The sequence below is a fragment of the Vidua chalybeata genome, chromosome 5 (genome assembly GCF_026979565.1).
Source record: "Vidua chalybeata isolate OUT-0048 chromosome 5, bVidCha1 merged haplotype, whole genome shotgun sequence".
NCBI classification, from domain to species: Eukaryota; Metazoa; Chordata; class Aves; order Passeriformes; family Viduidae; genus Vidua; species Vidua chalybeata.
In genome coordinates, this window is record NC_071534.1 from 66,012,843 (window position 1) to 66,038,715 (window position 25,873).

At 44.7% G+C, this 25,873-nt stretch overlaps 1 protein-coding gene across 3 annotated transcripts in view; it reads left to right on the top strand.

Annotated features, from left to right (window-relative positions):
* The window catches only part of CCDC3 (coiled-coil domain containing 3), a 44,309-nt gene extending 18,872 nt beyond the window's left edge, over nt 1–25,437 (top strand). The window contains exons 3-4 of one of the 3 annotated variants that reach the window (XM_053943949.1): nt 13,154–13,436; nt 25,351–25,437. In XM_053943949.1, the coding sequence (XP_053799924.1) occupies nt 13,154–13,429 (276 nt within the window). In that variant the 3' untranslated portion in view covers nt 13,430–13,436; nt 25,351–25,437. Of the gene's footprint in view, nt 1–13,153; nt 15,276–16,037; nt 16,255–25,350 lie in introns of those variants that run through there. The other 2 variants (XM_053943948.1, XM_053943947.1) reach the window with 2 other exon arrangements.
* The last annotated feature ends 436 nt before the right edge of the window (nt 25,438–25,873 follow it).

Sequence of the window (25,873 nt, forward strand, 5' to 3'; positions counted from 1 at the left end):
GTTTCTGAGTTATAATTGGATTTCACAATCCCAGAGCTGCACGGCACATCCATCCCCACCTCCTGTCCTCAACTGAGTCGTGAGGGGCCTCCATCAGCCCAGTGAAACACCTCCAGAGCCTGGAGCTGGCCCCCCAAGGATGAGAGGCAAACGTGAAACCAGTTGCATGGCAGGCTTTGCAATGGTTGTGAGGTTTCCTGTTTGAAGTTTCCCAAGCCACGGAGCTCAGGCAAAGCACCTGAGGCAACAAGAGCTGTCTTAACTTGCCAGATGTGTCAAATCAGTGCAATCTCCATCATGACAGGGAATGACTCTGGTGAGTAGGAGACATATGATTTTGCTTGACAACTGTTGGTTCAGTTCACAGAAAAGTTTTGCTGCACAATGAGTGGATTCCTCCTGGAGGAAACACAGCCAGACTGCTCCAGATACCTGTATGGTGTGCACAAGCTCTTAATGGGAACATGGGGGATCCACAGCTGGTCCTTCACACACCTTCTGAACCCTTTCCCTGTCTGTTTGCTCACCCCAAACACATCTAGAGCTTCAGTCTACAGACACATTCCTCTCAATCAAATTGATGCAGCCAACAGCACAAGCCTTTTTGGGGTGTTTCACCTGAGATCTTGAGGCACACAAGTCTCACTGTGGGTTTCTGGAACTTTCAGTTACTGGTCTCTTCTTTCATTTAAGCCTGTCCACCTGATCACCTTACTGTTCAGACATGGGTCAACCCATCAGGGTCTGGCACGGCAAATGTGACAGAAAATGTGGAGAAGTACAACCTTATCCATGGCTTACTGAGGCATTTCTGTGTCCTTTTGGTAGAAAACATGACCATCATACCTTCCAGCTGACCAGAATTGAACTGAATAATCTCAGGAGATCAGGAGCATCTTTACAGTATCAGATCAAGGCATTTGCTCTTAAGTTTCCAAAAGTCTGATGTCTCAAGCAAAACTCAGCTTTGTTTTGTCCACAGGCAACCTCTGCTTCACTCTCAGTTTGCATCCAAAGCATAAAAAAGCATGGGTTCATCAACATGTTCATGAGTTTTTAGTAAGCTGGGATTCTGCTTTCTGACAGCTCTATTTAGGCTGACATATGTTCCTGCCCTTCCTTCTGTGCAGGAATGTGTCTCTTCATTTCCATGAAAACCTCCATGGTGAGAAGTTTCCTTTTAATCCTGCACTTATCCTGAATTGCTTCTTAAAAGTCACTGATGATGAGAGCTGGAATTATCTTCAGATTTTATAACTTGGCTAAAAAAGTCTGGCTGCAAGCTAAATCTTGACGCATAAATCTCAGCCAGGAAATAATTTAGTTTCTCTCTTTCCATCAAAACAGCAAACAACTCGGCCCACTCCCAAACAGTTGCAAAGTTCTCAATGGTAAAAGGGTATTTTAGGAAGGGATTAAATAAAGAAATGTTACTAAGTGGCAGAGTCTCTAGGGTGGGGAGAATGTGGAAGGAAAAACATTTGGAATGATGCAATTTATTAGGATTTTTTTTCTGTTTGTTTTTCTTCACTTGAAATGCCTCACAAATATCTGGAGGGAGCAGGATAAATCATCAGTTTGATTAACTTTCAGTAACACCGACTGCCACGAGAAGTGTAGGTGCTGTATGCCAGTACAGGGATGTACTTACTAACAGGATTAAACAGAGTGAGGCAGAACTGAGAGATCACCTGGATGGGCTCAGATTAAACAAATTGGTCATCCAGTTTTATCAGCTGAGTTTGTGTTGCACTTTACATGTACTTACCCTAAACCACATCTGGCTGATGAAAAGAGGCCTCAAATATCTGCAGGAAAGTGTCTTTACCATTCCCTCCAGAGGCTTAGTGCCATGTTCTTGCTGTGCTCTTCCAGATTAGCTCACACTCCCATTGATTTCTGACCTAGGTAATGAGTGAGAATAAAGTTTTCTTCCATTCCAGTAAAAAACCCCTTGTGTATTTTTCTGCTGGCTTTTCTGCTTGTTTACTGACCCCTAGGTTCAGAATAATAAGAGGAATGACCACGTTGTTGCCTAACCACTCACACACATTTTGTTGGTGAATGGTGCCTAAGGAATGGTTTGGTTTGTTTTCCATGGCCCAATAAAGGCAGTTGCTAGAAATTGTCCCTTTGATCATATTTGAAACCTTGGTCTTGGGACCATGGACATTGCTCATGTATCTGAGACGTATCTAAGCCATGTTCACAGAGCCAGGATTTCAATATTGAAAATTCAATCAATCATATGGTCCAGTGATGGGCAATTTGTCCAGGATCCTTGCTGAACAATATGTTTCCAGATTGCAGGAGACAAAGCTGCAGTTATGGGCAATGCCTACCAGCACCTAAGGAAAAACATGGTTTCTGGGCTCAGACTCTGAATTTGCACAGAGAAGCACTGTGGCCATTCTGCATGCAAGTGAAGTATCTGCCCACAAGTCCTGGCTCTGCTATTGCTCCTGTCCCATACACACTATTGAGACCTTTCTGGATTAGGTTATAATGACTCAGAAACTCTATAAATCACAGTTGTTCTGTAATCCCCATTTTTGGAGACAAGGAATGGAAGCACAGGGAAGCTATTTACTGGACTCACTCACCCCTAACTGGTTATTGCCCTCACTGGAGGGGAGACTTCCAGTCCCGTTCCTCTGATTAGGATGAGCATTTTATCTGCCCTCTTTGACGAGGTGTGAAGTGCACGTGTTGCTCAATGAGAACAAGCTGTTCAGATAACACAGCTCAGAATGACAGAGGTTTTGTTCTTCCAACATTATCATTGCCAAAAGAAAGGGCAAGTGTCCTAATTATGGGACTAGACTGGAGCCCAGGTCCTGACTTCCTCAGAGTGGGTTTGCCATTTTTTTGTCTTTTTTTTTTTTTTTTTTTTTTTTTTTTTTTTTCCAGTTCTGTGATGTTTGGCAATTTTTGTGGAGTTGTATGGATGGTGACCGGTGTGGGTACTGTGATTGCTACTGCAGGAGGGGTGTGAGGCAATCCAGATCATCTGCTCTTCAAGGCTGTCCATGCCCTGGCCCTTGCTATTGCTGAAGTTATGCAATACAAATATGGTGAAAGTACAGATAACTTCTGTGTCAGAGAAATATGGGAAAAGCATAACAAATTCCACAGAAGAATTTTGGACTGATTGAGAAAATTAATTTCATAATCATGTTTAAAACCCATGCGTACACAAACAGTAACACAGACTTGCAGAGGGAAGCATTTACTGCACGTCCCTAAGTATTTGGCAAGGAACAATAGCAGATTTTACAGGTAAAAAGATATAACAGCAGGATATTATGAGATTTTTCAGACCTCAGTGCAATTATTCACAGAGGAGCCAAACCCCAAGGTGGTGGGTGATTGAACTGTAGCTCTGAGGTATCACCATGTGCTCGCTGTGCAGTGGTGTGGCACTTGTTATGTAATTATCTCTCTCCAGCACAATTATTAACATAGGATTAAACATTCGAGAGCCACCACTGCAACATTGACCAGCAGTGGGGTGTGTGCTCTATAATTTAGATGCTTGGAGGGAAGAGTTTACCACAGGGCATCCACCAGCCCTGTGAGCATTTTGTCCTGTGTAACTGTGGCTGCAATCCTCCTCCTTCCGAAATCAGGCTGGAAAGAGTGTTCCAGGCTTGTGTGTATGAGGAGCCCTGACTCATGCTTCCCTTATGACCTTATTTTCTGCAGGCATTGTAGCCAGCCCTGTGTGAAAAGCTTTTCTCTGTATAAGGCAGTAAGTTGTGCAGCACTGCTGGGAGTTTCTGGTGCTTTTGTGTCTGTATGAAATGCAGCAAAGCAGCAGGGAGAGATTTTTAGCCACTGAATATGACATTGGATTTCAAATATGACCCTGTATTTCCCTGACCCTGTATTTCTGTTGAGAATTAAAATACTGGCCCAGGAATAGAACCTGATCTGAGGAATTGTACCAGAGTGAAAACAGCTTTTGTCACCCATAGAAGCAGTCATTAATGCCCCAAATGCTTAGGGCCATCTGAGCACATGCAAGCAGGAGGATGTTCCCCTAAATACCACATCTTTCCACATTGAAAAATGCCTATTTGCCAAATCCTGACATCTTCAGAGTAGCCTGTTGCCCATTTATCTCGCCCAGGGTGGTCTGGGGCCCTTTCAGGATTTACAGCCCACGCAGCAGCCGGAGCTGTGGACAGGCTGCTCTGGGCTGCCTGGTGGGACAGGAATATCTGTGAGTAGCAGTGAGCTCTCGTCAGCCAGATGTTAGGGCTTGGAACTTGTTGTTCAGAGCTGCTGATCAGTCTCTCAGGCATTTGGTCCCTTTCTCAGCACTGACAGTCAGAGAGCGCCTGCAGATCACAGATGTTTGCTTTTCCTTCCCTTTGTCTTTGCTTCTTCAACCTCACCAAGGCTTTTCCACTTCATACCATGGCAATTTGTGGCACTTCCGTGCTTGAATGAGGGCTGGACCTGGTCCTCAGCCCTGCTGGCTTGGTCACCTCTCCCGAGGCTGCTGGCGTGGGGCACAGCAAACAGCTCCTTGCTGAGGTCTCCTCTTTGCTCTGGGCTTGCAGAGCAGCTCAGGAGCAGATGCAGATGCCTTTTGTCAAGCCCGTGTGTTTCACCCTGCCTGACTTCAGTGCTGCTGCCGTCATTTCCATGCAGGTTTCACAAATCCCTTACTGCTTGCAGGGAAAGGCTTCATTAGAGCCTCTTGTCCTGCTCCTGCCATGACAGGGGCATTTCCACTGTGTGCGTAAGCTCCGTGCCGGAGTTGTTTCCGTACTATTCAACTCAGTTTTAGTGCCTGATTCCCTGCTCTAAATTAGTTCCTCTGACTCATCCTCCAGAGGAATTTCTGTCTCTGTAAAGACTGTAGAAAAAGATCAGAAAGCCAATATTTCCTACCCAGGACTGAGGTTACATATATTAGCAGGGTGATGCAAAGACCACCACAAGGGACCCACCAAACACAGAAAAATACAAGCCTGAGTGTGGCCTTTTCACTCCCCATGCTTTTCTGGACCCAAACAGACTTGGAAAATGAAGTGAAATGTCTCCAGAAGTTCCTATGGATGCTCAGGAGAGATGTGAATATTCCCCCTCCCCAGTGGCACCATAGGGCAGCAGGTTGCCTGGGGGCACTTGCAATTTCTCTTTGAAATCCAGAAGCTGCGCACAGCAGCAGGGCATGCTCAGGGCTTCCAGCTGAGCCTTCAGCCAAGGAAATCCTATCTGTTTGTAAAGGCAGCTGAGCTGCAGCAGCTTGTGTGCAGTGTGAAGCCAACACATCCAGAGCAGAGGGATTTATAGGGGAACTTGACTTTTATAGATGTTGCATTAACTTTAAACATTTGCCTTTCTCAGCATGGCCTCTCCCCCTGTGCATACAAATGCCCCTGGGTATGATATATTGTCTGGGGAGGAGACATGGCCTCAAATTACAGTAAATGCCCATTTCTTTGCTATCTTGAGAGGCAGCATTTAGTGCATTGCAGTCACGCTGTGGCCATTTGCCAATACCCACCCACAGCCTGCTGGGATTTGCTCGGCTTCTCTCTTTCCCCATTTTGACTTATAGGTGACAGAGAAACAAAGGTTCTCTTCATATTATACATAACATCTATTTTATTATATATTTACTGATCCCATTTCTTCCCTCCTCAGTGACAGAGGATGTGGGTGCTGAGCATTTGCACTCTGAACCTGCAAAGGAGGTACAGAGAGGTGTGGCATGGCCTTACCCCCAGGAGGTTCTGAATTCCTTAAGACCTTAATCAACCTTGTTTCCATGTGTCCCCTGTTCTCCCACAGTCCATGTCTCCCACCTGTTCTTTTGTACCCCCTTACATCCATGTTTAAGTAAACCTGAGCTTACAGACATCCCTGCAGCACTTGCCACACCAAAACATCAGTCACCTCTGTCAGGACTCGCAGGGAACTCTACAAGTTGTAAAACATTAGACTGAAGTAAATCATACTTAATGTAAAGACCCCAAACCAGGTATAATGCTACTTTAAACCTGTGTTGTTCTCTTGTGAATTCATACTGGTAAGGATAAATATTTTTCTTCACCATCCAATTCTGGTTCTCAGCTTCAGCTGCATCTGGGGATGGTATATTTGGATATACTGTACTTTCCTCTCTGCTGCTGTGCTATAGGGTGTATGCCCCGTACTTGACAGGAACACTAAAATAAAGGAGGTTTTTAGAAGCTGTTGTAACACAAGGTAAAGGTCAGTTCATTCAAAAATTTCAATAAATAGGAGCAAATAATAAGATTCTGTGCTGCTCTGATCAGCATTTTCTCCTTTCCCTGAGTTCCCATCAGTGAGAAGGAAGGACACAATACACTTTGATTTTGGGTCTTGCTGGTTTTATCCCTTCCTTGGTATTTAATTAGTTCTCTGTGTGTATGTGTGGGGGGAATGGTGATCTAATCCTATTGAAATACAAGCCAAGTAAAACAAGTTTAGATGGAGACATGGTCACACAGCAACTTTCAGTCAGAGAACAATACACTTGGGGTAAGGTATATTAGCAAAGTAGTTTTTGGCATATCAGACCTAATTGGTTTTATTGTGAGAATAGTAATACTAGGTGGGAAAAAGCTAAGTTGAAAATTAAAGTGGATAGCAAGTTTTGGTAACTTTGGTAGCTGTGGTAATGGAAAGGTTCTGTACACATTGTTGGGGAAAAAAAGCCTCTCACAGAGACTTTTGAAGCCCTGCTAAGACTGCAATCACTCTGAGACAAGAAAAAAAAAAAAAACCACAACACCAAAAACAACAACAAAAAAAATATACAACAACCCAAAAAAACCTAAGAAAAACAAACCCCCAAAAGTGACTCTGTAATTTGGACATTTTCAGCATTCAGGCAGAGCAAAATTCGGAAATCCCTGAAGCAACCTGTCTTGTAAGGTAGACTTAAACACACATTTGCTTGTTAAAACCATGGAGAAAATATTTTGTTTCTCCTTCCTCAAAACATTTGCCTTTAAGCTCAGCTGGGTACTGCATTTTAACATTCAGGATCATTTGCATAACTAAGCAGCTCAATCCAGACCTGCCCTGTGTGCTCCTTACCAGGAATAGCACAGAGCTGTATTGGGAATACCCACCAGCTGCTGTAAGGAACAAAGGCAGACGCTGCATTTGCTTGGGTTGTGTTTCTGATTGCAAAGAGCTGTGCAGAGCCTGTGAGCTCGCTGTCCATGCAATGAGCTCTGTATATGTCCTGTAACAGGGGTGGAGAGCCAGGAGTGGTGCCTCTGCTTTTGTACACGATAGAGGCATCTGCCACCCCACGGTTCCTCACTCCACTGGCCAGCCTGAGAAGTTTTGGCGCACGGAGTCCGAGGAGGGTGATGTGAGCCTCAGCAAAGAGGCTGGCAGAGTAAACCCTGTGAGGGCTCCAAGACCCTCTGCTTCCCCAGCCCCGACCCATCTCGGCTGGTCCACATTGCTGGGAGCGCTGCTGAGGCTGGGAGGCTCCTGGAAACGCAGACGGCACCAGGGATGGGGCAGGTGGGGCTGAGCACCGAGCTCAGCTCGGCTGCTCCTGCTAAACAGCTTAGTCCGAGCCTTCCCTGCAGCTCCCCTCCCAGTTCACCGCCGCATTCCTGCGGCATGCGGGGCGAACCGCTCGGAGGAACGCGCTCAAAGGAAACAAGGCGAGAGCGGCGTCCCTCCGCCGGGGAAAAGCAGCGGGCTGGCCCTTGCGTGCCTCCCGGGCTGCTGCGCGGTCAGTGAGCAGAGGAAAGGAACGTGGAGATGCCCCAGAGTGAGGTCGTACCCTCTTGATTTATTTTTCTCTTCCTGGAAACCTTCTGTCTCCCAGTGCCTGGCCAGGGAATTTAGGGATTTACTGTCAGGACTGACTTATCTGCTCACTTGGCACGAGTGAGGTGACTGTGGTAGGCAGTCTGGCTCATACCCTACACCTTTTTTTCCCCCCTTTCTTGTCTTGATTAGTGTGGTTTCTATACTTGCTAACCCACTGACGTTTTTCCTTCACAAGTATAGGGAATAAGGTGTTGATCCCTTCCTGGGCACAGGCTGTGACTGTGACGACATTCCCATCCCCATTTCCAATCCTGGCAGAGGTGACTTGGTGTGACTGTCACTTGGTATCTTTGTTTCCATCCTCTCTGCAGCTTCTCAGGCTTCAGGGCTCCAAGTGCCAGGCGAAAGCAATGCCTCAGGACAAGCTCTAGGTGTGGTTTTGGGACTTCTCTTCAGGTACCTCCATGGCTGAGGCTCTTTTCACCAATTCTCAATTGCCCCGTAGACTCTGCAGCCTGTAAAACCACCCCCAGCCAGAGCAGGGGTGTAAGGGCTGTGAGTTTGAAGGAGAAGTGTGGGGTTTTGAAATAGATGCCAGCAACACCCACTGCAGATGGGAGCCATCAGCAGTTCAGATGCCTCCACACCAAGCAGTGATTTGATGCAGGTCAGAACAAAGCTCTTTTTAAAGACCCCCAAGAGGCCATGGACATGGATTTGGGTCTGTTTCCAGGGCAAGTTTCTCCAAACTCCAAGAAAATTGTCTATATCCTGCCCTTGCAGCCTGCCCTGGGAAATCAGTGCCATTCAGATGCCATTTGATGAGACTCTTGGTGACATCCATCCCTGTCTGAGATAGTTATCTAGGCAGGAGTCTCCAAAGGTGGCCCACCTAAGGGAACTGTCTAAGGTAGGCAAGATACCTCCTCTAGGATGCGCCCATTTCTCTCTGATGGCTGTTGGGAAAGATGACTTCCCTTGACTAGCTGCATCTAAGGAGCTTGAAGAGAAAATCTGCTTTTATTGAAGAGTGAAATGAGGAAGAAAAACAGTGCTGAGACACCTTGGGGTGGGTGTAGCCTGGAAGAGGCTTCCTGTAGGCAGTGCTTCATACCCCAAAGAAATCCACATCTCTAATATTTTGAATGGAGAGGTTACAAACATTACATTTCCTGTGGCAAATACTGACCCAGCATTCAGCAAGGTAACAACAGCCACAACAATTTCTTTCTCCATCCAGGTCCTGTGCATCTTGCTGATGCATATGAGGTCCTAGGGTGAAATCCCAGCTTATCTCCATTAATGCCAGTGATGTTGGATATGTCCTTGGGACCCCAGTTCTGTTCCTCTGAAAGTGCTGTTCCTGCAGCAAGCAAAGGTTTAACTTTAACTCAGCGCTGCCATGCCCCCACCACTTCACCCAACACGATGCTTTAACAGCGTTGACAGGGACTTTTCCACACTTCAGCACGAGTGTTAGTCTTGGCTGAAAAATCCCAGTAACTGGAGGTAAAGTCACTCCATCCCAAACCCAATACTCCCCTCTGCCAGACCTCTCCCACTATTCTTTGATTGCTCGTCTTTCTTTCCATGCAACACACTTGCTCTCACAGGAAAGACTTTCAGGTAGTGGGACTCCTGTGTTTTTTAGCAGTGTTGCCATAAGGAGCTTGCATGAGGAGACAGCTGGGACTCAACATCCCTCCCTTAGGTAGGTGAAAGGCAAGACTTGGGTGCCACTGCTGGGTTTTGAGTGACCTGAGTTCTGTAACACTAACTTCAACCACTTATGGGCATTTTGTGGTGGATGAACACTACCGTTACACCTTTATCTGTGGCACCTTTATCCATTGTGCCCTCAAGTCAAGCTTCTACAAGGCAGGTCTGTCAATAAGAAAAACTGTGTACATATATCACTTCAGGGTGTTTGGTAAGGGATTTTCATGCTTATAATGTGATGATCCAAAATCAGTTTGTTAGGTTAATGATTGGATTGGATGATCTTGGAGGTCTTTTCCAACCTCAATGATTCTGTGATTCTATTCTATTTATTACAGTGCTGATTTCTTTGGCAGATTTTGTATATCTCCTAGATATGGTAAAACTTCAAACTCACTATATTTGTCTCTCAGACAAATACTCAATTAGATTTAATATGCAGTTCCACAACTGTAGGCTGTCCTGGATAAATCCTCAGGGTCTGTATGGTTCTTGTGCTATCTTTCTCATTACATCTCTGGTACTGCTCTGAACTTGAGTGTACCACTGCTGAGGATGCCTTCCTAACAAAACTGTGGAACAAGCAGACATGAAGACTGATCTTCAGACCAAAAAACTCTTCTGAATTGTGGGTCATTAGGGAACCCAAATTTTGAATGGAATTTGGAAAATGACCTATAAGGTTTGCCTAAGGAGCCATTTCCTAGCCCTTCTCTTAATTTCCCAAGTATCCAAGTAGCAACCTGACCTGGTTAACTTCTCACCAGCTGGGTTGGTTTTCCAGGCTGTGCTGAGCTCACAGCTGTCACAGTTACACAATTCTCAGCACTAGTTTGAGATAACTTGGTTGCAGCCAGGTGAATCACAGCTACAGCAATAACAGCAAGGGCAGGACAGCACTCACACTTAAACATCATCATCATCATCACCACCACCATCATCATCATCCTCCCCACTGCAGAGTCCTGTGAAAAATGCCGTTTGTAACCGGCCAGTGAGAATGAGAACTCCACCTTGTTATTTTTCCCTATGCAGAAGGAACAAAGTTTTCCAGCTGGTAGTCTTGCAGTTGCAGGCAGGCATCCAGTTATCAAGCTGGGCTCTTCCTATCACCTACTCTGTTGGCAAACAAAGCTGTGCATGTCAGATAATACCTCAGTCTTTTAGAACTGTGCTGTTCCCGTGATGTCTCTGGATATCTCCAGATAATTTAAGCACCTAACTGTGTGTTTAAGTCTGGAGAGTGAGGACTGTAGAAAAACAGTATAAGCAAATGAGCTGGTTAGCTTTTTGATAGTGTTTGAGAGGTTTCTGAGTGGCTCTGTAGAGCAGGTCTACCTCTGCTGACAAAGGACCAACCTCAAAATGTTTGGCAGTGTCTCTGGGATGAGGATAATACTATCCCTGATGTCTGCTATTCCCCCATCAGCCAGCCCAGACAGATGAAAGGCAGTTGGGTTCACACAACGTCCCGCTTCAGCTGCATGAAGTGTTTGTTCCTTTGCACTGGACTCTGGCATAGGCCATGCCTATCACTGCATTCACGGAAAATGCAGGAAATCCCTCATGAAGTAGAGTTTCCACCTCATGTCTTCCCAACAATCATATTTCCCTAACTCAGTGTCCTCCTTTACGGGGATTTAAATTCAAGAATTGTTCTGCTTGAGGTTTTGCAAGGGTTTGGCAAACACAAAAGCCAAGATGTGCTGGCTGTTTTCAAAGGCCACTCGGATTGAACAGTGTTCAAAACCAAACTCTCTCCTTTTCAGCACAAGTTCTGGCCCTCTCTCTGTTAGCTCCCCATCTCACTAGCATGCATTTATAAAAGAGCCCTAGAGAGAGAACAGTTGGGGCAAGAATTTGCCATATAGCAAAACCCTGCAGTGCTTTTGCACAAGGAACAAGAGCTTCCAAGGGAGTAGAAGCAGTTGCTGTGTTTGTGTTGACTGGCCATGGTTTCCCACTGCTGGGGGTTTCCAAAGCAAATGAAATGTTATTCATCAAGGCAGGCTCCCTCCCCAGCTTTCAGTTGTTGAAAATACTACAAAGTAAGATGGAAAGAAACATGTAATCCTTCATCATCACAGTCAGGATTTACTTGTTTATTTAGATTCCCTGTCTGTTCCAAATGTTCTGCCAGAGAAAGCCCAGCCAGACTCCAGGAGTGCTTGACACACATAGAAAAATTTCTAGATGTATTTAGAAGATGAATCCAGCAGAATACACTGCCTGTCCTCACAGTGCAGCAGCAAGATGAAAGTCCCACAAATATCTCAGGATGTTTTTTGTAGGGCAAAAAGAAAGCAGGAGGCACCTGAGGAGAAATTGATTTTGATGTGGATCTTCTAAATTGAAACTTTCTGGTGGAGCTGTCCTTGAGCTCCAGGTACTGCCTTCTTTTCTGCCTGGAAAATATGTTCCAGGTAGAAAAAAATGGGACTTGGTGTCTTTGTGGTCAGTAAAAGGAGAGAGTTGTGTTCAGAAGGTGATTCTTCCCTCTGCCCTAGGAGGTGCAAATCAGCCCCTGGCAGGGTGTCTCTCCCTGCAGACACTACAGGAGAAATGCAAAGAGCCAGGAGCCCAGACCTAAGTCTCACTTTCAGCTGCTTAAGAGAAGGCAGCTGAATCCCATCCTGAGTGAGGGTGTGTGTTGGGAACTGACTACTCAGCAGCCTCAGCTAGTGTTTGCCATCCCACTCCCGTTGCTGCACCTACAAACAGGAAACAAGTGAGACCATAAACACACCCATGAGATAAGAGAGACCTTTTGGGTCATTCTAGGATGAGGTAGTAGAAGATGAGCACTTGTCCAACAGATGTTTTGCAGTTGTACCATCACCCAACCTAGTGGATTTGAAAATGCCCTGTGAGCTGTTCTTCTAGTGATGCCCTGAGGGCAGCACCTTTGAAACCACCTCACTTTTTTATTTCCTATCTAAGAGCCACTGGCATGAGTGAATGTCAAGAACTTGACGTCCCTTCTGGGGGCAATATTGCAGTAAGTTGTATAGGGTAGAGTGGGAAGGGCAGTTTTCAAGCAATAACCACCTAAATAACTTAAACATAAGTTATGGGATTGTGGATGCTCCTAGAGACTGCTGAGATCTTACCCTCTAGGGTTTTGTCTTAAACAAGCCAATAGAATGAGGTGTTTAAGACACCTCTGTACTCGGAAAAGCAAAATAACCAGTTCTGTGTTTGGCAGGTGCTCTCCTTATTTCGCATGTTGAGATAAAGAGCAAAGGGCAGGCTCTTATCAGAATCTGGGGTTTCTGAAGGGCTGCTTAGCTGAATCAAAACTAGAGTTTTCCAAAAGTGACACCCCTTGACCCGAACTCCAGTTTAGTACCAGAATTAGGGCAGCCTTTCTCCACAAACTTAATGTAGCCTCAGTGCACTGGACAGGTCTGACAAACCAATTAATAAAAGTAATTTTGAATCACTAGTATTATTAAGACCTACAATTTTGGGTCTTCACTAAATCCATAAGTAAAAGAGAGGATTTTACTTAAAAGGATATAAAAACAAAGTAAAAGTTCCCCCCAAAAAACATTCTGCTTTTGAAAAGCTGTGAGGTGTTTTCTGCAAATCCTGAATTAACCCTTGCTGTGATAACATTTTGTGTGAAGCTCACCTGCTGTTGTCCCCACAGCTCATGTGCTCCTCGGTGCAGAAGGCCCTGTTTGAGGAGGAGGACAGGGTGAAGAAGCTGCAGCAGAAAGTGGCGACGCTGGAGAAGCGCAACAAGCAGCTGCGAGATCGAGTGAAGAAAGTCAAGCGGTCTCTCCGGCAAGCCAGGAAAAACTCCAGGCACATGGAGCTGGTGAACCGAAAGCTCAGTGAGAAACTTTCTTCTGCAGGTGGCCAAATCCCCTATATTAACTCTTTGAAGCAGGAGAACTCCCATGGTACCTACCTGAAAGTATAATGCAAGGGTAAGTGCTCAGGCCAATGGTAGTGGCAAGTTTGGTCTGCATTAGATCAGGGTCTGGCCCTCACACCTTGTCTATGCTGTGCTTCAAACCTTGCATGGAAAATGAATCTGAACTTGCTTTAGACACAGTGCCAGATTAAACAGGAAAGCCAGCTGGATTTGGCACAGCCCAAAGCCATGTCCTTGCTGTTCTCAGTGGACACGGGGCCTGACAGTCGTCTGTGCTTCTCCTCTCTCACCCACCTCCACCATCAGTTTTAGGTTGTCTTTGATGGAAGTGCCAGCCCAGACCTCTGGGCCGTTGCAGGCACTTGACACAGGAGCTCTTCCTGCCAGTTTACCTCCTCCTCATGGGCTGGGCAAGCAAGGCTTGGGATCTAGAGATGAATGTGGTGGGAAGGATGAAGGCATGAATGCCCTTCGCTCCCTTATCACCCCCAGGCTCTCAACCTTGCTTGAGCTTGACTGAAGTCTGTATCCAGTGCCTGGGCATAGGCTATGTCCAAGGCTCAGGCAGTTTATGCCTCTCTTCAGCACAAAATATAGATGTGCTCAAATTGTTTCAAGACTGTCCCTATATATCTTTAAGTATTCTAGATTGAATATATAACAACTTTTATTTTTCCAAGAAGTGCTTCAAGGCTCTCATTAACTTCCTCAGGTGCCTTTATCACTGGTCAGCCAACTGGTTTGGAAACCACATCATTTTGGGACTGTGTCTAAGACCTAATCCTGCAGTTAGGAGTGGACTTAGCCTATGAGTGGGTGTTGGATGAGGCAATTTCAGATCCCATTCTCAAGCAGGTTTAAGTTACAGTGCGGACAAAGCTTCAAGTTTTGTAGTCACTGAGGTATAATGGAGGTTGCTGGGCAGCCTCAGTTAGTTACATTTAAAACCTGTAGAGATCACATCAATATCAACAGGGCATTAAAAATTTAGGTAGTTTATATATGTATATATTTTAAAGTCCTATAGAAAATATTTTTATTACACATTTGATATAGTCTAATTTCTTAAAATATGAAGTAAAACCTGTTTCTCGGTTATCTCGTAAAAAAGAAAAGTCCATCATATCCTTTATTAGGCATTTACAAACCAACTTCTGCTCAAGGAGTGTGGGTTTAGGCATCAGTATCCGTGGCTGATAATGTTAATGCTTGAAACTATCCCTGCACTTGGAAAAGCCCATATCAGCTTTCAAATGTGAGCTTCAGTCCAAGCAGAACACAGAAGCTGACTCTCATTACCTTCCAGTTTTGCTCCTTTTGGAAATACATTTTTTTTCCCTTCTTGAAATAATATTGGCATTTTTTAAGATTCTGACTCCTCCACAAGCTCCACTGGTTTCAAAGGCTCCGCCTCCCACATCACCACAATTTGAATTGTTTTCTGCTGGAGTCAGCAATGCTGTTTCCTGAGAATAACTACAGAACTTAGGCTTCCCTAGAAGCCACCAAGAGATTTTAACTCCAAAATTTAAATCCATAGAAAAGTAACTACTTTTTATTGTTTTATTTTCTGGCTTCTAAACTACTGTTTAAATAAATGAACTGGTTTTCCTGGGATAGGTATTAAAAGCTTGTGTTTTCATTTTTTGTTAAGAAAAATATTCCCTCTGGTATTCATTCATGTTTTATAAGTGTTTGTATAAAGCTGAGAAAGTATAATTAATATAGTTACAACTTTACTATTCTTACAGATTTTCCAAACACAGTGTTGACTATCTTTTTCTTTTGGCTGGTATTTTTGTTGCTTGACAAAAAGATTGGAATTTTCTTCCTGTTTCCCTCTTTGTCGTCCTTAAAAAACAAAAAGTAAAACATTTTGTTCTCCTTGTAAGTTTTGTGAAAATTTTGTTTATTCTGCAAAGAAAACAAAAAGAACCTTTCACATTGCAAAGTCCAAATGCAACCCAAAATGTTCTCACTGGGTACAAAACCCAAAAAGGTTGTTTCCTTGTAAGTTTTTTCTCTTTCATTCCTGCTTGGGTTTGGATCATTTCCAGAGATAAGGACTAGCAGTCAGATCAGGTCACAAGTTAACCCTCTCAACAAGTAACAGGGGATGTCAAACCTAAATAAAAATGCCATTAAAGTGTCAGCATTGATTGCCTGTCCCTGCTGGTGACAGTATCCAGAGAGTGACCAGGAAGGCTGCACATGCAGGAAACACAAGAGGAATGAGGAATTTGGGTTATGTCTACCCAGGCTGGTACACGTCACACAGGGTCTGCCTGACACATGCTATAATTTTTAGACCCACTCCATAGCAATTTCAGGGATCAGCTCATCTGGAGACCTGCAAAAAGGGCAAAATTCCATGCCATTTCCAAGAGTAATGGGAAGGCATGATTGAGTATGTTCCTCTTGAAAAGCTATGAGGGAGGGACTGAGATGCAGAAATGAAGAGGAGGTTGGCATAGCTGGATGGGTTGGCAAGAGATGATGTAGAAACCCAAAAAACATCCTGGTAAAAAACAGAAAGACAAAAAAAAAAAAATCCCTATTTGGTTAGAAACAACACCAAATGTGTCAGCCCCCCTTGAGAAGTTCAAAGAGGCTTTACAAATTAGTAACATCTGCTTTTTCCAAAACATATCAGGAGCTTGAAGGCTGCCAGAACATCTGCAGGACCAGTGCTAGGGGTTTCCAGAGCAGCTGGACACAACTGGAGACAAGGATGGGATTTTTGGCATCTGTGTTCACTGTGGGGATATTTTTGTGGACAAATAAATTTTTACTGAGGGATACAGAGGATGACAAGAAGTGAAAGAGCAAAATTAATAGTAACAGGACAAAGTAACTGTAGGAAGGACAGAGAGAAGAGAAGAGAAGAGAAGAGAAGAGAAGAGAAGAGAAGAGAAGAGAAGAGAAGAGAAGAGAAGAGAAGAGAAGAGAAGAGAAGAGAAGAGAAGAGAAGAGAAGAGAAGAGAAGAGAAGAGAAGAGAAGAGAAGAGAAGAGAAGAGAAGAGAAGAGAAGAGAAGAGAAGAGAAGAGAAGAGAAGAGGTAGAAAGAAACAGCAGAGGGGAAATCGTTCTCTTAGAGATTGTCCCCTTTTAACCATCAACATATCCTCTTGTACTATTTCTGTCACAACTTTTGCAGGACTTGTGTGTCTCAACAGAATGTAAGTGGATAATTCAGATGGTGATCTGCACCCAAAAACACCTTGAGTTTTTAGACTTTACAACTGAATTTTCTGGGGTTTTTTGAAGGTGGATATTTATAAAACAAAGTGTATCAAATAAACTATTCTCATAAATCCCAATATCATCCTGATTTAAAAACCCTACCTGAATAAGTGGGGAAAAACCACAAAGTGATGTAGGATTTATGGGGAGCAGACACTGTTAGTAGCTTTCTGTGCTCCTTAACATCAAAACCATTGGGAAAAAAATTACTTCCTTATGTTTGAATAATAATTTAGGGAAATAGCCATGTTATTCTGTTTGGGTTTTGGCAGAAGGGGCTTTTGGAACCAAAGAGCACATCAGTGTTTCAGAGTTTTATCAGTAAAGCCCATTTCTAATACACAAAACCTCTCGCCAAGATAGGTAATATCCCATTAATGAGGCAAAGGATCCCAAATTAATTTCTGAAAGTAGGAGAAAAAACATAGAGGCAAAACTGTAGAAAGCAGATAAAACTGAAAACATGTGTCATTCTTTCTTAAAACAAATCCAAGTAATTTCAAGGAAATTTCATTTTCCTCCCTATTTAACCCCAATTATTTTCATTTAATCACAGACATGCACCTATTTCCCTCCAAACCAGCCTGCCTTGCCTGTGAAACATCGTTTCCAGCATGTGCTTGGGTTCAGGCATGTTCCTAATCCCCTAAAACAAACACAGCGAGCAGGACAGCACGTCCCAGCACATGTGGCACTGCTGGGAGGGCTCCTGGCTCTGCAGGAAACCAGGCCAAGCCATCCCATCAGGGATGTCTGGGAAGGCAGGCACAACAGGGATTTAGTGGGGCGGGAGCAATGCTGTCTTTGTGAGGAGTCATCTTTTGGGGGATCAGGATTTGGCGCAGATGATGCCACGTTGGGTGAGAGTTGGGAGCGTTGATTGGCTTGAGGGTGTCCCTGCAGTGGGAGCTGGACAGGCTGGTTTGATGGGCTGAGGCCAATTGCATGAGATTAAATAAAGTGAAATCCTGCACTTCAATCACAGCAACTCCACACAGCTGGGGGAAGAGCAGCTGGAAAGTTTCCAGTGGAAAAGGACCTGGGGGCGCTGGTCAACAGTGACTGAACATGAGCCAGAGAGGGCCCAGGTGGGCAAAAAGGACAATGGCACCTGACTTGTACCAGCAATCGTGTGGCCAGCAGGATGAGGGCAGATTTTGCCCCTGTACTGGCCACGGGTGAGGCCATGCTTTGAACCCTGGATTCAGTTTTGGGCCTCTCAATTGCAGAAAGACCTTGAGGTGCTGGAGTGTGTCCAGAGAAAGGAATGGAGCTGGGGAAGGCTCTGGAGCACAAGTTTAATGAGGAGAAGCTGAGGGAGCTGCGGGGGTTCAGCCTGGAGAAAAGGAGGCTCGGGGGACAACTCATGGTTCTTTACAATGTCTAGAAAGGAGGCTGCACAAGGCTCTTCTTGAAGGTAACAAATGGGACTACAGGAGAAAATAGCCTCAAGTTGTGCCAGGGGAGGTTTGGCTTGGGTATAAGGAAAAATTTCTTCATCACAATGGTTGTCATGCCCTGGAAAAGGCTGCCCAGGGAAGTGGTAGAGTCACTGTCACTTAGAGGGTGTTGATAAGATGTGCAGATGTGGTACTTGGGGACACGGTTTAGTGGCGAACAAGGCAGTGCTGGTTTAACTGTTGAACTAAATATTCTTAAGGGTCTTTTCCAACCTAAGCAATTCAATGATTCTATGACTTTGTTGGTTTTCCATTAGCTGGGTTTGTTGGCATCACACCACTCCTGAGGTGCCTGATGGTTTCTCCTGGTGAGAGTGTTCCAGGTTGGTTTGGAATCTGCTTTGGTTAATGCTGATTGCATGCAATGGCATCTCCCCCTCTGGTTATCTGCCTATGGATAGCAGTTTTTCTTGTTACTGAAATTTTCCACAAACACAGAGCTATTTCTCAGAACAAGTTCTAGGTGGTAAATAATTGTTTTGCAGTGTTAAAATATAATCAGTGAAGTGGCATTTTCTTTGGCAATCTCCCACTTTGGAGTCATGACAAAATTTGGCAGAAATCCCTTCTATGTACCCCTTGTCCCAAGAAAAAGCAGCAGGAAGCCTTTGAAATGTTTTGGGTTTGCAATGCACACATGCTCAGCAAAGGCTTTGTAGTACTGCACAGCTAAAACCATAGGAAATGCACGAAGTGAACCTTCCTGAGCCTGTCCTTCCCTGGACAGTCCAGCTGCCATAGGTGGCAGCACCAACAGCCTCGACAGGACTGATAAAAGCAGATTTTTATTGCATCTTAATCTCTTGGATGCCTCTCCAGTGCCCAGGGGTTTGTGTATGTGCTTGGGGTGGTGCCATAAGGATGAGGATGCTCCAATAAGCTCAGAAAGGACATGAGGAGTAGTTACACTGGAGCTGGGAAAACTCACAAGGTCAGAATTGCTCTTACAGAAGTGGCCGCCAGTACCTGGATTGGAGATGTGGAAAAGGTCCTGGAAAAGGGAGAGCCATTTGCCATACACTGTCCATCAAGAGTCTGTGTGAGGGAGCCCAAGGATCCCCACCAGAGAGAGAGACAGCCTCTGTCACTGGTGTTTTGTATCAGCAGATGCCAGGAGCTGCACAGCTCCAGCTTTAGCTCCAGGTAAAGGACCAGGCTGCAGAGCAAGGGATAAGTGATTCCTTCTGTGGTGGGAGTGGCCCAGGCGAGCTGACCTGGAGACATTGCTTTTGGGTGGCAACCTGGCAACATGGTGAAGAGTAGAGGTGGGCTCAAGCCATTGCTGTCAACACCCAAAGTGGCCTGGCTCCTTTTCTTCATTTCTACTTGCTCTTACAGACTCTTGAGATTTTTCTGCAAGAAAGGCAGTCAAAAGGAAACCAAAAACCACATGGATTTGGAGGGTCACCAGCTGCCAACGTGCAGCCTACATATCACAGTCTGGGAACAAATGCAACACAATACTTCATCCTTCCACTGACTACACTGGGTCCTTAAAATGCTCTAAGCAAGACTTTGCATGATTGCTCTCCACTCAAAGTCAAGCAAAGGCAGCAAGAGCATGTAAATCACTCCAACCACACAGCAGTTCTGGGGCAGGTCTGCATTAGAGAATTCAGGGGCTCTTGATTTTGGCACCTGCTCCAGTTTCTAGAACTGTCACCTTCTTGAGTGGGGCAGGGAGGGGAGGTGCCAGCACATCAGAGATGTAGAGCCTTGCAGAGTGTGAATCAGAGCAATCTGCGTTATGTGCCAAAACTTGGATTGCTCATTTAGATAAGGAGGGGACAAAAGGGAGGGGACAAACATCCTCTTGGCTGGAGCAAAGCCCAGAGAGGTCTCTTCTGTTTTCCAGTATCAAGAGCTTTTTTGACAGCCTTTAACTATTGAAAGGTTTTACACAATGCCCATACAGAACGTGAGTCCTTCCCCAGGACTACCATGACCTGGCACTTCTTACACACCCAGACTGCCCAGAGGGAGGCAAACTGGGAAATCCTTCCTGGCAGAAACTACGTGGCCATGCACGGAGGAGGAGGAGCTCTTGGGCAGGTAAACCAGCACTCCAGGCGAAGTCTCAGGACCAGAGGGGCAAAACCACTTCTTTCAACCTCCACAGCCAAATTTCTTCATCCCTTTCTCACCCAGGAGGTGAGAGTGAGACTGATGAGCAGATGCTTCCATGGGGTCACTAGTGGCTTGGGAAGAGGTCAGAGGGATCCTTGTGTTGAGCTGTGCCAGGATCCACCAGGGAAGGGCTGGACCAACCAAGAAGGGAGGAGGAAAGTGCAGACCAGCAGGTTGTCCCAGATGACATTTCTGTTCCACTTGCCCTGCCCAGAGAAAAGCAGACAGCCTCCAAGGTCAAAGGCATTTATTTATCTGCCAGGCTGATATTTATCAACCCCAGGCTGACCACTGAGAGGATGAGCTGCCTGATCTCTGCTCACCATCCAAGGACCAACACATGGCCACATCACAAGGGTGCTCACTTGAACTCTTTCCATGCATTTCCATGGGAACAGGGCAACTGTTTTTTTTCCTCTCCTTAATATTTCTCTTATGGTTATTTCTGAAATACTCTGCTTGCTGGAGACTTGGCCTAAAGTGATAAGGAAGAGAAAATGTCAAAGACTGTTGTCAATGAATTATTTTCCCCATTTCCTGATGCCAGGAAAAGCAGTTCTTACTGTACAAAAGCAGATCATGGGTTATGCTGTCTTCATATTACTTGTTTCAGAGATGTTAGAAAATGCAATATGCACCTATAAGTACAGTGTGTTATTTGGAAGCTGGCAGCAATAAAAACTATTTCTTTAGCAAAAAGAAAATATCTCATAACCTGATATCTCTTTTCTTGTCCATACATAGGTGATTCAAGCTCATTTCAGGATTACAATCTATTCTTTTTTACACATACAAAACATTTTGCTCCCCATAAGAACAAGATGAAGAGCTAACTCCTGTGTTAGGAAATGTACCTTTTAATTGTGTCTGGAAGCAGCACTGCTCACCAGGAAAGCAGGGCATTTGTGACTTTGCAACATTTTCGGTAGCTGCATTGACACTGTTCAGGTTGAAAGTTTCTGTGCTGATGCTGGTCTCTGCCTCAGTGCATGAAAAAAGTACTTTCCAAACTGTTTGCAACTGAAAAACATTTTCTTTTTCTCTAAATATTTTTGCTGATATCTATTCTATTACTTCTGTGGAGAATCCACAGCAATTCAGGCAGGTTACAAGCAATGACTGAAAATTCTTCAGCTGCAGACAGCCAGCCAAATCTCCTTTTAACCACTGTTCACTGGTGGATCCCCAGCATTGTACCATGGCTGTGGATAGTACAGTGCAATGTGATGGTCCCAGTGCTGCCACTTGCTAACAGCCTCTGCCAGAAATCACCATCTGTAGTTACATCCTGATGTCACCTGCAAAGTCCATTCTGTAGCCACATATTTGATACCTCATCCTACAGAGACAAAAACCATCATCAATCTGAAATTGCTCCAAAACAGAGTGCATGGTCAAAAAATAAGGAAGAAATGCTTTCTTGTAGGTTAGTGACACACAGGCACAGGCTGCCCAGAGAAGCTGCGGATGCCCCATCCCTGGAAGTGTTAAAGGCCAGGTTGAGTGGGACTTCGAGCAAGCTGGTCTAGTGGAAGGTGTCATTGCTCAGAGCAGGGGAACTGGAAGTGCAGTCAGAGCTGTGGGCAGCCTGGGGACAGGTATTGGGGTCCCAGATCCAGCCCTGATCAATGGAGAGTGGTTAGTGCTGCACTCGGAGCACCAGTGACATGCACTGCATTCTGTGCACTGACTCAGGGGCTAAATGGGCTGGAGAAATCAAAATGTAATCACACTGTTTAATTAAAAGATAATGGAAGCTTTCCAGCCACATTGTTACAGCCCATGCAGAGACAAAATTCCCTGTTCTCCTAGAGGGATAAAATAAAATGCATTGTCACGCTGGGGATCAAGCTGATCTGAACTTCGTATTCCTCATCTGCTGCATTCTTAATTCTCATTGCTTTTAATTGACTGCAGATTTTCTTTGGTTTTGCAAATTCAGTTTTGAAGCAGATTCTTTGTATTCTTTATGGAACAGGCTTCAGGATATATGAGCAGGGCTGGTGGGGGGCTTTGCACTGCTGGTAAGTAATGATATTTTCTCTGCAGCAGGAGCCAGGGTCAAGTGAGATGCGAAGTACAGTGTTCACTGATGGGCAAGGAGTGGGAGGAAGCAGCATATTTCCAGCCATAAAACAGGGGGACATTAAGAAGTTACAGGCAGCTTTGGCAACACAGAGCTCATTAGCCCAGTGGGTAGAAAATGCATTGCAGATGCAGCAGCCTTGCTGGAAATCCAGAGGGGAAGAGGTGGAAAGGAGCTGTGCAGGCAACAGGAAGCTGCCAGTGGTGATGGAGGGCAGCCATGCCCATGCTTCTCATGAATGTCACAAAACAAAACAGGGAGAAAATTGTCCTTCTCACGGGTAGTGCTGAGTCCTCTGCCTAATGTGTTCATCTGGGCACCAAACTGACAGCAAAGAGAATGGGGCATGAGTCAAACCTTTGGGGACATGATGAAAGACCTCAAAACCCACAGAGATTTGGGCTTTCACAGCAGGAGGGATCTCAGCATGTGCTCTAGCCACTGGGCTGAAGTTCTCTTTTGGGATAGAACTAGGTTTTTAGGTCTTCTCCTAAACGACTTGCTTGCAAAGTTAAAGGAAATCTGTGAAATGGGAACTGGAACCAGGTTTTAGCTTCACATTTTACTGTTTTCTTTCTCATTCTTCTTCTGTAGGGATGTTATCTGAGGTGATTAGTTTTCTCTTTCTGAAAACATGTATTTGGAGGAAGAGCCAAGAACACTGCAGATTGATTTTCTGAGCTTTGCTCAGACTCCATAATACAAGTGGCAATTTAGTAGGATAAGCTCATTCCTTTTTTCACTTTTATGGATTTCATTAAGAAGCATGAACAGGCAAGAATTCCTCTAAGCAATCATATTACCAGCCTAATTTGCTAGACTTTCATTAAAACAATTAAAGATAGAATGATGCAATGACCCAGTTCAGGACCCAATTAAGACTGAATCAATAAATCAGTAGGTTTAAATCACCACCATAAGGCCACAGATAATCAAAACAAGTTATGAGGCTGAAGCTGAACAAAATGACTGTATTACATCGCCATAGGAGAATTTAAAGAATTAAATACTTTGCACTTGAGGTGCTCAGCTCATCTTACTACAACCAGCTTAGTGGCAATGGGCACAACCTGGCACCGGTCCATCAGCTGCTGGAGACCATGGCCTAGGTGCACAGCACAACAGCCCTGCCAGGCCATCCATAGCTGTAGGTATCCCTGGGCATGGTGACTTCCAGGAACAGGTGTCAGGACCCCGTGCACCTGTTCAGCCACATTTGGTGCTAAATTATCTCATCAGTCTGTCACCACCTTCTTTGCACAGGTAAGTGCAGCCCCCAAGGTGTCCTGCTAACAAACCCATCTTAACCACAGCTGTTGGCTCTTTCCTGAAAGTCTCTGTCTTTCTTCCAGAGGAATTGCTGGACGCTCAGTTCTTTCCATAGATTTAATGGGAACCATCAGTAAACTCAAGTATGTGGTGCCCTCTGCATACTGCAAATACTTAGAGAGGGAAGAAGTTCCTCAATTCAGCCTCCAATGTGGAGGACTCAGCAGTGGACTCAGCAGTGAACTTGATGTTTGATGGCAACAAAGCTGCACATTATCTTCAGAATTCAGCCCTAGCTTGACCAAAGATGAATTCCCTCTTTAGATATTGTCACCAAAAAGTAATTGAAATACATGGCAAAATCTTATTATTTGAGTACTGACAAGGCACAGCAGAATAGTACCAAACCTTCAATTAATGCCATGTTTCCCTCTGCTTTAGTCTGATAGAGACACTGTAATAATAGAATATTGTAAAATATAATACAGATAACATAATATAGCATTCTATTGTATTACCATATATTATAACTCCAAGGGTGTGTCCATCATGTACCTGTGTTCTATTTGTTGAGAACAGGAGTTCATCTGTCAACTCCCACTGAAGGTCAGTATGGGCTCACCAAGACTATAATTTTGGTTTTTCTTTGTAGTGGAACAGGGTTCTGATCCACTTAGGTGCTACACTGAGCTGTGTTGGGTCAAAGACTAGGAGGGAAAGCTGCATTTCAGATGCTACTTCGAGCAAATGCAAACTTGAAGATGTGATATGTGATTCTTAATATGGTTGGTTAGCTGGCCTGCAACAAAAAGAAGCATTAGTTTAGATTTATTATGCATTTCTGGTCACTGTTAGACTGCAAGCTGAGGCACAGATGTGAACACAGCTCTTTCTTCTGCCCTAAAGAAAGAAAATGAAAAACATACAAGAGTCTATATGGCGCCAAAGAAAGCACAAAGTTCGTGAGTTTGATGGGAACAGCAAATTGCCTCTTAGTTCTATTATTATTAATGTCCCTAAACAAAACACTTTCATGAAGAAGGTAAATGAATCATTAATTGACTGTAACTTTATCAGAATATTGAAATTATAAAAAGAAAAACCCCAAAGATTAAAAAAGAAAATAAACTCTTGAAATCAGGATAAGCACACAAAGTTTGGAAGTCAGGAATTTATCCCAATGTAATCCAGAAAGCCCAAATGCCAAACAATCTGGAAATACTCAATTTAATACTCACAGTGATAGTCCAGATGGTCCTTCTTCCCCACCCCCATAGATATAAAAAATGGTTAACACCAGAACAATTCAGCATAGTTGAGAGGGCCCACCAAACAGGGACTCAGATGTGCTGGGCAGGGCACACACCCATGGTGATGTAGGAGGATTTTCTCCCTGAGGGATGTCCAGGGAGAAAGCATAAAATGGTGGGAAGAGCTCATCCTTTTATCCCTACGTCCCAGGACCTAGCGTGTCCTGGGATTGCTTTTGCGCAATGCAGGTCCATGTTGTCTCCCCATGGAAAGCTGCCCAAAGGGATCTCACAAGACCAATATGGTTTTGTGGATTCACAGAGCTGGGAAGGTTTGGCCTGAAGGAGGAGGTTCAGTGTAGGCATGATCACAGAGAGTAGGACTGTTTACAGTGCACAAGCATTGATTTGAAAGCTCTGTGCAGAATGTATCTTCCTCAGCATCACCTACTCCTGAACCACAGGGGTCTATCCCTACTCAGGTTGGATGCTCCTCCAAGCTGTGCACCTGTGCTTTCTCTGCTTTAACAGGTATCCCTCGTTCAAAACTCCTCTTGGCTGTGAAAGAAGAGCTGCCACAGCTCGCTGGAGCCTTGCTTCTGGGAAAGGATAGTTCTGGAGAGCAGGAGTGAGAAATGGTGTTGGTGCAGCACAAAGAAAGGCTGATGTGTGGCATAAGACCTCAGTGCATACCAACACTCTGAAAGCCTTCAAAGGATGGACAGTCCCCTTCCCTCCAGTGCAAACATGGCTGTTGATTTTGGCAAGGTTGCAAGCAAAATATTTTCTACAGTTGCATCTTGGTCTTGTCCCTCTGGCTTCTCTGTACTGATGTTTTATCTCCCTTGTTGCAAACAGCCAAGAATTTGTGGCTGAGCACATAGCAGGAAAGAAGATGTACAAAGATGAAGTGAATATTGACATGAGATCATCAGGATGTTCTGCATAAGGATTTCAATGGTCCTGGGGTGACCTTCTGCCCAGTCTCTCTGGGAGCTTGGAAGAGCCTGGTGGACTCTGAGTGACCACTGAATCTATGGAGGAAACCAAAACA